General features: G+C 40.7%; 2 protein-coding genes and 1 long non-coding RNA gene across 4 annotated transcripts in view; 1 reads left to right on the top strand and 2 right to left on the bottom strand.

The window, feature by feature from the left end:
• nme7 (NME/NM23 family member 7) overlaps nucleotides 1-389 on the top strand; it is a 16,286-nt gene extending 15,897 nt beyond the window's left edge. For both annotated transcript variants that reach the window (XM_051375831.1, XM_051375832.1), the window contains exon 12: nucleotides 247-389. In XM_051375831.1, coding sequence (XP_051231791.1) covers nucleotides 247-279 — 33 coding nt within the window. In that variant the 3' untranslated portion in view covers nucleotides 280-389. The remainder of the gene's footprint in view (nucleotides 1-246) is intronic.
• atp1b1a (ATPase Na+/K+ transporting subunit beta 1a) lies at nucleotides 327-9,638 on the bottom strand. The gene is made up of 6 exons (XM_051375835.1): nucleotides 9,391-9,638; nucleotides 5,216-5,344; nucleotides 3,695-3,850; nucleotides 3,231-3,415; nucleotides 1,807-1,890; nucleotides 327-1,688 (listed from the first exon to the last, which is right to left on the bottom strand). The coding sequence occupies exons 1-6, from the start codon at nucleotides 9,482-9,484 to the stop codon at nucleotides 1,431-1,433; spliced, it is 906 nt and encodes a 301-aa protein (XP_051231795.1). The 5' UTR covers nucleotides 9,485-9,638; the 3' UTR covers nucleotides 327-1,430.
• A 2,646-nt stretch (nucleotides 9,639-12,284) lies between these two features.
• Nucleotides 12,285-12,703, bottom strand: part of LOC127350901 (uncharacterized) — a 48,799-nt gene continuing 48,380 nt past the window's right edge. The window contains exon 6 of the long non-coding RNA XR_007880668.1: nucleotides 12,285-12,370. This is a non-coding gene — a long non-coding RNA (uncharacterized LOC127350901). The remainder of the gene's footprint in view (nucleotides 12,371-12,703) is intronic.

The raw sequence follows: 12,703 nt of genomic DNA on the forward strand, positions 1-12,703 counted from the left end.
TGCAGGGAGTGGGGTCTGACCCATCGAGCGTCATTGTTCAGGAAAACTCCTGATCTGTGGCTCGGACAAATGCCTCCTTGTTAAACATTAGCCTGTGACTGACTGAGCTGCCATTTTCCCAAGACTGGGACGCAGTGGCCAAGAAAGGGCTTGTACAGAGAATTTACTCTTTCAGTGTCACTGTTCTGATATCAGAGAGGACTGGCTGATACTTTGATGTTATTCATTTTCATTTCTTTCCTACAGGTGCAGTATTTCTTCAAGATTTTGGACGGGTGAATGTAAAGGAGAAAAGATGTGTAACTACATATTCAAAGACTTCACAGTTGTCTCATTTTTTTGTTTATTGTTTCAGCCTTATGCAGATTAAATAAAGTGACAAGAGCAGACTCCTGACAAGTGTTTTGATCTTCAACATTGAATTAAGTATTTTCACACCAACTAAACATCTTATTACATGGGATACTGCATTGCCTCTGATATTCTCTAACTTTTTGACCAGCGACTTTGGTATTGGATTCATACATTAAACTTTGAAAAAAATGTACAACTGCATAAATATAAAATTCTTCCACCATGAAAATGGCTAAAACATTCAATAGTAAGTAGCATCACGTCATGTGATGTCTCCAGCAAAACAGATTTCAAAGCACTGAGTTGCCACTGTTTCCATGGAGGTGACAGTCTTCTAGGCTGGACCCACAAAGCTCTACACTATGAATTAAGAATGAACAGATGTAAGAGTATCAAACAGAAATGTCATTAAACCATATCCTACAGCTAAAGGTGACCAACAAAGAAGAGGTGTACAAATGGATCCTTGCAGTCAACTTGAACAGCTAGGATAAAGAAACACACAAAAAAACAGATTCCATGGAGCGCAGTCATTTACTCATACATGGGCCTTAAAGGTTCAGAGTACCATGCTAGTATTTCAGTTAGTCAGAGCACATTGACACACACTCCACACGCTCACATAAACACCTGCACACCGACACGAACACACGCACACACACACACACCTTGGACCACTAAAGCTGACATAAGACAGAAGAGATTACAACAGGACTAGACTACAGCACTGGACACTCCAAAAATATATAGAAACCACATTAGGATGAAATACTTTGGGGACAGAAACACAGCTCGCTACACGTCAGTAGTGGAATCGCAGTTTTACGGTAATAGATGAACACATCCCATGGCTCAAGGAATATTTTCATGTACAGTAGAATAAATATTTGCTATTGCTACTCTTGAATTTTACATTCTAACCCTCGACAAACACACAGAAAAGCTAGTGTAAAGCACACAGATTAAGTGTAGGTCCTGTATATTATGAATGTTCAAAGACTAGTGGTGTTTATCTGAACTCTTTTATTCTCTACATTTTATTTGTTTCAAAATGAGAGTGCTCATCATGGCTGAGGTCACGAGGTGATTGTGAACTTAACATCAAAACGTCCTTGGTAGCGGTCTTTCTCACTGTACTGGATGTTTTCTCCATATGCTTTGCACTCAATGCGCAGCTCCTGATCCATAGTGAGGTTGGTAAACTGAATGGCCAGCAGCGGCTGCAGGTACTGGCCATGCACCAGTTTTCCGTAGTACGGGTAGTACTGAAGAGGAAAGCCTTCGCCCAAGCCAAAGTACTTGATCTCTCCTATCTTGCCTTCATCCTCTTCTCTCTGCAAGCACAACAGTTGACTTAAAACCTTTTTACAGCGTGAATACTAGAGACAACTATTCTACTAGTATATATATATGTTAATATACCATGGCCAGATGCTGTCATATCAGACGTACCTTATTTTTGCAGTAGACGGGGATCAGGTTGGGCTGTACTTTGCCCTGCAGAGCCTCTGGGAGTGACTGATTACTAGCGGGAACCTTCAAAAAGAGACAGGTTGATGAACATTGTGAGCAGGTCGTTCCGTTAGGTTTGATTGTGGCAAGCAGCACAAGCATGTCGCTGCTACAACATGTGGTTTTATATGCTGCAACTTATTGTGGTTTCAGTTTCCATTCAGTGCAGCAAGGTTCCAAATGTACCGTAAAAAGCAATGTTTTGCAAATCCTGATGAGTAATTCAGTTACAATTTGGGACATTTGATTGCAGAGAGCATACAAATGCCACTCTTATGGTATGTTATTAGATTACAGATTAAGAGTACTGCGCTGATATATAATTTTGTTCCTATAACAGTCAGACTCACTATGGAAAGTTTAAAATAAAACTAACAGAAGTAGTCTACACACTCAAGTGACATCACTTAAAGACATCTGTCTTTATTCATATATGCAGTAGTATGCCCCAAGACCTGTAAACAGACTTTGATGTGTAAAATTGGTATTCCCCTTTAAAGAAATGAAGCATGTTCAGAAAGAAATTCAACACCTGAATGACCTTCAGAAATTCATAGGCCTTTTCCTCCAACAGGGAACCGGCTCCATTCCAGTTTGTGCACCTAGTTTTTGGAGCATTTCAACCAAAACGAAACCAAAAACCTGAAGGTTGGAAGGTTTTCCTTGGGAACCGAAGTGTGTGTGTCATATTCTACAGGCGCATTGTGCACTGTCAATGACGCAATCTGATTACAATGGCTCCTCTCAAAACCGGTAGAAACACAGGCTTGTTAGATAGCACCAAGGTTCCAGGAACCTTGAACGGAACCGGTTGAAGAACCAGAGCTAGTAGTTTGAAAATAACAAAAAGCATCCTACACACACATCTGTTCTACCTCACGTTAAGGTTTTCATAGAGCAAACAATCTACATTGCAATTTCTCAGTATACTGTGACTTTGCTGCATTCAAGTGAGAACAAAACTGCTGAAAATGTATGTACTGTATCTTTACCTACAGTGTGTGCTACATTTGTGAGCAATGTCTGATTTATTGCTGCTGGATTCGACTCAATTACGTTCCCAGTAATGTTTTTGAGCTGCTTCATTTAATTTCTAATGTTTTCTAATATAACACATCAAACAAAGAAGTGGCTCCTTTCCTTCGGCCTAACAGATTTGTCATCAGGTTGGTGAGTAACATTAGCAGTTAACAGTTTGCTATACAGTGCATGTCTCATGTGACATTTCTTCTGTTAGCTAAATCCTATTTAAACGTCACTGGTTTATGACTGTTTTATTGTTTTTTTTTTATTGTGCCCTTATCAGTGTGAATAGCACCTATAATTACAAAAGCTGCAATGTTGTAAGTGTGCAGTGAACCTACCTTTGGTTTGAAATTGACAATCCTGTTGAGCTTGACAATGATGCACGGCTTTCCCTCACTGAAGCCAAAACTTTTATCGCTCTCCCCTGAGCAGCTACCTAGCCAAGACCTGCGGAAACGGCACGCTTTCCTCATTCCTGTGTCACTATCCAGACTACCACGGTCGATGTATGTCCGAGGAGTGTCTGTAAATGGTACCAAACAGACACACATTAGACCTGTACACATACCATACACACAAAGCCGCAGTCTTTTTTCAAACACATCCTTTCTAGTATGTAAATTAAATTAGAAGAACGTCAAATATTTTCAAAGTATTTCTGTAGACTTTGATGTTTCTTATGAGCATTTACTGCTAATAGATGTAAATACATAAATATGAACTCTTGATTGACTGCTGTTACATACCCATCAGGGATCAGCCAGAAAGTAGGACAATCCCTGTATGATTGGCTTATACTTGCCTCCACAGTCCTCATATTTCAAGACATCTTGCTGGCGCTCTTCATCATACACTTGAAGTATCTTATTCATGGTTTTGATGTACTTCTCATATGTCTTCTCATCAGACTTAGTGAAAGCAATTTCAGATTTTTCTGAGGGTGGGGTGTGTGACAGACCTGAAAAACACAAAATTGTTTTGATAAGCTACAAAATAAAAGGAAATATTGATTCTAAGAGAGTTACATGCAGCAAACACAATATAAAACTGTTGCTGACAGAAGCTACACTATATCACGTGAGCTATTCTTTGTAGAGCCCAGAGGTCTATTATCTTAGGACAACACACAATGTGGGGTCTTGGGGATTTCCTCAGATGGTCTCTGTCAGCTCGTTATAGCAGTAATTTTCCACAGACCTTGTGCACAAGGCCTCAGTGAGGCGTGGCATGAAGAGAATGCGATGGGTAAGAGGAGTGAAAAGAAACATGACATTTGTGAACCTTTTCTCTGCCTCACTGCTGTTTCTGTTCCTTTGCTGCTGTAGTTGTGAGCATGAGCAGAGGTGTTTGTGCAACAGAGGCAGAGAACTAACATTTAGTCACTTGAATTTCAGTGGTGCCTTGTGAAAGTTCACCAATCCCCTGCCCCCACCCATCCACTCTCACGTGTGTCTCTCTCACAATGGAAACTTTTAGCCCCAGAGTGAGAGGCGGGCTTGAGCTCTGAAGAAAAAAAAAAAAAAAAAAAAAAAAACTACTCCCTGCTTCCTTTATCTTGCCACTACTGGAAACTCACTTCAGCTCAAAGCGCTCCACACTGCTTTCTCTGCCAGGCTGCTCTTTGACTGTCAACAGTCGAAACGGCAGGCAAACTAACCTGTGTGCATGAAGCCAGTCATTTACAATGGCTGCTAAAAATACCGCCAAGGCTAGAGCATGTGCTGTGCAAACAAGTACTGGCACAACCAGACCAGGCCGGGCACTTACAATCTGCGCCGTCTCCAGGCTCGCAGGAAATTTCTAAACGCTTGTGGTGTGACTGGAGCAGTGTTTTCCCAAGATTAAAGATTAGAAGTTCTTCCAGAGAAACAAGCTTAGAGGCCTCTTAGCTACACTAAATCAGTTTCTTAAAATAATAAAACTACAAACTGTGGTTTCAAACATATATTTTGAAACATGTCGGCTGTGACACAATCATAGCACACACGAAGCATTTCAGTCACAATGGGTGTAAGCTACAACAGTTCCCCTGTAGCCTGAGGGGGGAAACATTGACTGGCTGAGAGGAGTGAAGGACAAAATGGCTGAACCTATCTAAGGTCACACAGACTTCTGATAGAGTAGCTGCTTAAAGGCCCACCCCAACAGTCATCTATACCCACATCCACAACAACATCATCACAGAGACATGGCGTAAAAACAGTTCTAATCAGCGTAATAGAGCCCTTTCCATCACTGCTGTTTGCTTTAGCTGTTGAAATATCGTTCACTGCAGCAGATCACTCAAAAAGGGTCAAAGTGAAAAGGTGGAGAATATATTTACCTGGCGGGGCGACTCTGTCCTGATAGGTGGGTTTGTAGCTACTTAATGTGAGCAGCAGTGCCTGAATGGTCCCGATGAAAATTCCAGCCAAGCATAGGTAGAATATCACGTAGAACAGGATGATTTTAACTGTAGAGGAAAAGAGACATTTCATTAATAATGTACAACTCTTGATCATTAATCTTTTCAGTTACTTTCTACTTACTATATTCTCTGATTTCAGCTCCTCAAATGTGAGTTATTTTCTACTTTTATTTTAAGTCATTGTAAATTGAATATCTTTAGCATTTTGCACTTTTCATCAAACATTAAGTGATGTCAAAAAAATGTCGACAATCAGTTCATACAAACAGACTGATTTGAATGTCACAGCAGAACACAAGTTTTGATTCAAGGACCAACATACTTAAAAGAACAAAAATTAATGAGTAAAGCTGAGTTTCCCCAAAGAACATCTTGGTTTGCTGTCTTATATCTCTATCTATATAAACCTCAGGAATTGCAATCAATAGATCCACACAGTGTGGTCCCTTTCTCTTCTCATTGTAGAAGCCATTTTGGAACAATAATGAGGGTTTTTTTCTCCACCTAATTTAAAATTTACTCCAATTATGCATCAGCAGGAGGGCTGCGGTTCCAGTTCAACAGGATGAGTCACTAGTCATTCCCATCAGCGCCACAGCCACCTCTCACGGAGACCCTTCCCCCGCAGTGTCGCCACTTAAAACAGGTTTGGCATAAAAACACGGTCTTCACTTAACTGAACAAAAAGGCTTTACTTTGTCTGTCCCTAGCTTTATTCATGCCGCTGGCGTAGACTTGTAATTAACATTTTCTTGTTTGCTTACTTTCAGTCAAGTACAGTCAGGAGGAGATACACCAATACTTAAATGTGTATACTCTGTCACATTTCGATTACCCCGATTGTTCTTGTTTGTATCCACCTATACAATAGTGTATCTATACTACAACCAGAAACCCAAAAAGCACCTCCAATGGGATTTTTGTATCCTACAACCATAGCTCAAATGAAACTCAAAATGTACCGTTTATAGTCTGATCCCACTGCATACCTTAAAATCAGCCCAAGAATAACTTCCCTACCCTCTTCTTGGCAGTAATAAGTTTATTTGAACATCCATGTCGCTCCAGGTGTAATTTTATTTTGCAATGTATTAATGTGCATGGGGCCTTGAAACTTAAAAAAAAAAATAAACTTCTGAAACTGCTACCTATACTACAAGTATTATAATAAATCCCAGTTTGTTTCTGTCACTGACATTTAACAGTAACAGTAACAGACATCTTCTGGCATCATACCATTTTTTATTTTGGGTTGCTGAACACTGTCTGATTATGGAATCATCATCGGCGTTCCCATTCCTGATGCATTTGCTGTTGCATGTCCAAATCAGCCACTGCGCCAGCCCGCCAAACTGAAACCAGTTTGGCAGGCTGATAACAGGTCCATCTGCACTGCCATATCTCTGGCAGTAGACTATAGCAGGCCCCCTCCACGCCTTGAGTTGCTCTGATATGGTTGAGTTTTTGCATTTGACACACACTGAGAACACATGTGCAGTGTTTCCAGCACACGAGAGCCCTTTCTTTTATGCTCAGAGGTTGACTCATGCAGTGTACACAGCACGATGCATATGAGGCAGGTGGTTTTGTACCACAACTACAAAAACTGAACATAAGCACGGACATCTAATGAACTTTTTCTGACTGATGAGTTCAAAAAAGAGAGGAAAACATGTGAATCAAAGTTAAATATCTGACAGTATTGCTCTGATTCTGTGTTTCAACATGGCCACAGGTTGTCACTGCAGTGTACATACATGGTGAGCTATTTTCTAATGAGCATATCTGCAACCATAGCGGGAGCGCTGTGAGATGCACCTGTTGAGTGGGAAACTATAGACGGACCCTCATGCTGACGAGTTGTGCAGGCTTACAACCGTGCGAACTGATTTCTTTAGAATGGGCCATCAAAAAAATAAATAATGGGCTGATCAGAACCTGTTGTATAGGTGAGCAGTATTTGCAAAACAAATGACAGTTTCTGTCATGGAAGCCGGTAAACGCAGGCAAACAGGCTTAACAGTCAGTTCCTGTCAGCAGTGCCTTTGAGGCACATTTCTGAGCTGGTTAAAGGCAGAACCAGGCCCACTGTGTGTATGTAGGCATGCTTAATATTCATAGCCAATTAATTACCTGGGATTTATAGGCGTGAGAGTAAAGTGCAAATGGGCGGTCCACACACACAGCACCATTTTGTAGCCAGAAGTGGAAGATAACAACACAGTTGGCCAGAAATGTAAATAGCACAGAAACTGGCCTACTGGTGGTGAGAGGCAGAGTTTGAATGGAGAGCACCTCCCCCACCACACGCTGCTGCGGCATGTTGTGAAGGCGGCCGTCACCACATTCACACCTCACTGATGTCCCTCCACTTTTTACTGACTCTGGCTCCAACCTAGTCACCGCTTTACCAGATCTGTGGCACGTTTTCTGACTAAGCCGCAGTCTGAAATGTCGAAATTAACACACATAAACACTGGTAATGAAGAAAGAAAGAAAAAAAAAAGCCACTGCCACAGACACTCGTGATTTCCTATATTTCGCAGACTGGAAACAAAACTGAAATATAAAGTAGTCCCCTTATAAACACCGTTTATAGCGTTATTACTGGACATTTCTTCAGGAATATGGGCTGACGGACCGTGAAGGTTTCACCAACTCAAGGGCACAGACATACCTGTTGCTTTTAGTTAGTGCGACATCACTCCCGCTCACGACAGAGACCCACAGTACCCTGTAATAGACTAATAGATGCATACTAACAGTATAACTACAGCCAGCATTACGACACCAATAACATGTGGCGGATGGACATTTTCATCTAAAAGTATCTCCTGTAAATTCGCTATAAACTCGCCATTGACTACAGCTCGCAGCCATGGCGGCGGTACTACGGCATTGATTTTTGCTTAGAGAAAAAGCCTTTTGTCGGGAACAAACAGTTTTATTCGAGCTTTCATTGGGATTTGAGGTTTAGTGAGTGCTTCAGAAACTGGCAGAGAGTTGCCGACCAACGTCTCGGCTCTTTGAGGACAATAAAATAACTAAGATGGAGAGGGGCGGCCCTTGAGACATGTGAGTCGTGATCTGTTCACAGCACCATGTTGCCAAGCGGCGTCTGGCCGAACCCGGCTGCGTTTTTACACTGGGAGAATAACTGGCATTTATACTTTGTTAAACGGTTTAGGGAAACTTAATTGGCACTATATAATGGCGTGTGGATATCCTATCAAACCGAGAAGCGCTGCTGGCCGTATTAAGCGAACACTTCTCCGTCTTAAAGTATTGAAAAGAGTGGTGAAACGATTAAAGCTGGATCCAGTAATCTCAGGTTTGAGTGAAAGCCGGGCCGGAGATTAGCTCATCGGCTTATTATTGAGAGGAATAAAATGTCCTGTTTCTCCTCCACTCTCACAGGCAGGCTGAAATATAAGAGGAGGGGTACACAACAACCCAACTTTCACCTTGTGGTTGAGTGTAAAGTCCTGGCCCACCACAGGCTGTCCTTCAAGATGACCTTTTCATAAAGGACGTTTATTAATGAGTGGCCCAATATGGGCTACGCCTCTGCTAATCTCTTCCTATTGCTGTTATTAACCATAAAACGAGCAGTATCATTTTAACAAAGTCAAAATGTCACGAGCTACTGTTAAACAGTCAAATACACGAGGGGGCAACTAATTCATTTATAGTGCGAGTTAATTCATTAAAAAAAAAACATGATTAAGCTTTATTTCCCCCCTTCATTCGACCTGTAGCTTGTCTGTAAGACTAACTCTGTGAGAAAAGACCTTTTTTTGGTTCCCACAAATGAGTGAATTCTGATTTGAAAGAGCAACTTCTTCACACAGCCTCCATTGAAAAGCCGAAGTCACGACGCAGGCTGTCAGACAGTGAGCTCTAACAGGTGCTGTCTGTACACTCAGGAAATGGAGAGCAAAAATCCCCACTGAGCAGCGACACTTTCCACTCTCTCAGCCAAAACGTGCTCCTTCATTTATCTGACATTGAGCCGTCGTCTCCGGACAGGAGCTGGCTCGGTTAGCTGAGTAAAAACTGAGAAGAAAAAAAACCAGATAACGAGTACTTACACCAACTGCACCCGGTTCGTCCCAGAAACTCCCTCTTCTCTGAATTCCACACAAATGTCCTCCATCCGCCGTCACTGTCTTTATTTCTCGACATGTTTACTCCCGGTAGTATCCCTGGGGTTTTCTCGGTGTGATTTTACGGTTTGGTTGGGCTGCTTTCAGCTCAGACTGTCGACTGTCCCTCACAGGAAAAGCGAAAGGACAGTTTCGTACCCGACTCCACCAATTGTACCACACACAATTTATCTCTCGGGGAAACCGGCTCCGCCCGCCGACTCTCGCAATAAGTTACCCCCCGAAGAGGGAGGGCTGAGGCTAGCAAATCACAACCTTCCGCCGCTTTCTGCGTAAGAGGGGAACGAAGGGGGGCTAGTTAGCACACCGATGGGCGCACACAGACTGTGGGCCCGACAGAAAATGTCCAACAGTTGCCTCGACCGTTTTAAATGATGCCGGTGCCATGGCAACCGGTGTGTTCTCCACTCTTTAATGTGGCGACAAATACAAACACAACAGCTATAGATTCAGTAATATTAGCTTATGCCAACATCTGGTTATTACATACTTTCAGACCCAGCAGTATGGCGCCCAAAAGTTTTTATTTTTTTATTTTTTATTTTATTAGTAACAAATACGGTACAAACTCAACTTTGTCCAACTTTTTCCCAACATACACCTTCTACTGTAATATTAATTTTATTCAACACAATGACATAAGATAATACAATATTAATAAATGCAAACCAAAAAATTAACAAGAGGCTAGAATAAATTATATTCAGACTTAAGTGCACAAAGTTTTCTGGTAGGGGCCTTCCTTTATTACTTAATATCGTGAATTCATGTTTAAGATTGGCGGTATGTTGTGATTTTCCTCTTTAGGAAATTTATCAAAGTGTAAGGAACACACCACCATATGCATAAAATCTAACTTTAATAAAAGCTTCCTTTGTTTTTGCAACCAGAACAGTGGGATCTGTATGTATCACAGTCACTGTCATATCCAACATCATCGGTTTATATGTAGTGCCACTATCTAGTGGTTGGGGGTTTAAACACATACATCTATAGTGTTTTTGAAAACTGATACAATATCACAAAACAAAATATTACGATAATATATTTTTCTATATTTAAACTCATTAAACTTTTTTGAAACGCTGCTACAAATGTGTTTATAATTGTTAGCTAGGGTGAATATAAGTTAGAATTGTGTCTCCGCTAGAAAAGTGGCAATTAGCACATCTGTTTTTAAAATCTTCATAAAGTAGCCAAATTATAGCTGGAAAAGTACTGAAAATGTATTTAATATATAAGACTGGAACATAATGATTGTATACTGATCACACTGAGGATGAGGAACAGCATTCACAAGTTGAAAACTAGCAAACAGGGAACTGAAAGCCCCCATTTTTTTAAAGCTAGCTTCTGTTCCACGAGCCTCAGCAAGACGATATACTTTGCTCTAGCTTGTCTTTCTAAACAGCTTAGATACAACATTTGATCATGTTGTTAGCACTCAGTATCTACAAGTTTTGTTATTGCACCTGTATGTAATGCTGTGGTTGCTAAATGCTAACAAAATAACCATAATATTTCAGATCAAATTAGGCGGCATTGAAAGGTTACGTAGGTAGGTTTAGTTTAGGATATGTATGTGCACATGTACAGTGCAAACACACATAGAAAAGTCTAGAGACAAACTGTTGATACAGAGAACTGAAAGCTGGGAACAGAAGCTCAACAGGAAGGAAGGTACGAATTCAAAGAGGTTGACAAATACACTGGAGCTTTAATCAGACAGCCTTTTACAGGTAGTCTAGAAAAGTGTTTTTGTTTTGTTTTAAACAATCAGGAAAGTCATTCGTTGTAAACAGTAATCCATATTTTGTTGAAATGCACTCTGGTAGTCAGTGTCACTTGGTCATGAGTCACAAAATGATGACACTGTGTGCTGAGAAGTCAGAGGATGATGGCATGATTGCACATAGAAGACCCACAGAGGACTGAACTGCATAATACCCATTTCCATTGATTTGTATTATCATGAACAAACTCATTAGTCAATGGTAATGCCACAGACAGTACACAGTAAGTCTATCCTGTAACTTTATCCATGCTAGAAGAATGAAGGGAGAGCTCCACATGTAGTGCGTGCCGGGAACAAAATATGCTACCATGCTAACAATAGTTCTCATTAAACTGTAATAGGATCAGTTGAATCAGTGCCCATTAAAGGTCCAGTGTGTAGGATTTAGTGGCTTCAGATTGCACCTCGCTCGCTTCACCTTCCCCTTCCAAGTGCAAAGGAGAAACTACGGTGGCCGTGAAACTCACAAGAAACGTCAACGGCCCTATCTAATGCCAGTGTTTTGTTTGTCCGTTCTGGGCTATTGTAGAAACATGGAGGTTCAACATGGCGGCCTCCATGGAAGGTGACCTGCAGCACAGATAGAAACGGCTCCTTCTCAGGTAACAAAAACACAATGATTCTTATTTTCAGGTGATACATTACACTAATGGAAATATAGTTATAGTTTTCCATTTCTGACAATAGATCCTCCTAAATGTTACACACTGGACCTTTTAGTGTCTGTCAGCTCATAGTATAAAGTCATAAACTCACCATTATAGGTTATAAAGTTGAAAAACACATCATATAAACTGAGCTACTGATTGCAGATGAATTTGTTTCACTGAATTGCACTATGTTGTTTCTCATTCTGAGCATTACTCTCTCAGTCTGCTTTCTCTCCTCCCTGTGAGGCTACAGATACTAATCTGTAAAGTTTCACATAAATGTATTTAGGTTTTCTTACTCTGTAGTGCCAGTTGTTAAAACACGGTGGTGACTGAACATATATCTTATACAAGGTTTAATATCTGCTACTATACATACATTTTACATACCTCCAAATCTTCTGGATCACAGGAAGTGTTTTATATTTCTGTTTGCTACAGAAACAACACAGTATGGCTTCTGTGAGACAAAAATAACACTCCCATAAATACAAATTCCAGAGGCAGAAAGACATCTTTAAGGTGTGACAGTACTGACGACACTGTTAAATTACCAAGTTGAGTGCAAAAAAACGCACCAATTAATGTCATAGCCCTTTTTAATTACAAAAGACACAAGGTTTTAGTAATCAATGTTGGATGTATGAGAAGTGCCAGTTCAAATAAAATGATGTAAACCAGATGTTGTACATAATAAAAACAGATCTGGTCTTTATTTTTCTAAATGGGTTGAGTTTTAAACTGAAGTAAACTACAACTTTCTTCCTGAGTAATCATCAGTAATTCTGTTCAG

This window comes from Dicentrarchus labrax, unplaced genomic scaffold, assembly GCF_905237075.1.
Source record: "Dicentrarchus labrax unplaced genomic scaffold, dlabrax2021, whole genome shotgun sequence".
In the NCBI taxonomy this organism is placed as follows: Eukaryota; Metazoa; Chordata; class Actinopteri; family Moronidae; genus Dicentrarchus; species Dicentrarchus labrax.

Bases quoted from the DNA above. Each gene is read 5' to 3' on its own strand.
- atp1b1a (XM_051375835.1), bottom strand. From the start codon at position 9,484: ATGTCGAGAAATAAAGACAGTGACGGCGGATGGAGGACATTTGTGTGG. The intron at 5,345-9,390 runs GTAAGTACTCGT...TTTCCTCTACAG, and splicing joins ACGAACCGGGTGCAGTTGGT to TTAAAATCATCCTGTTCTAC. The intron at 1,891-3,230 runs GTAGGTTCACTG...CTCTTTTTGAAG, and splicing joins TTGTCAATTTCAAACCAAAG to GTTCCCGCTAGTAATCAGTC.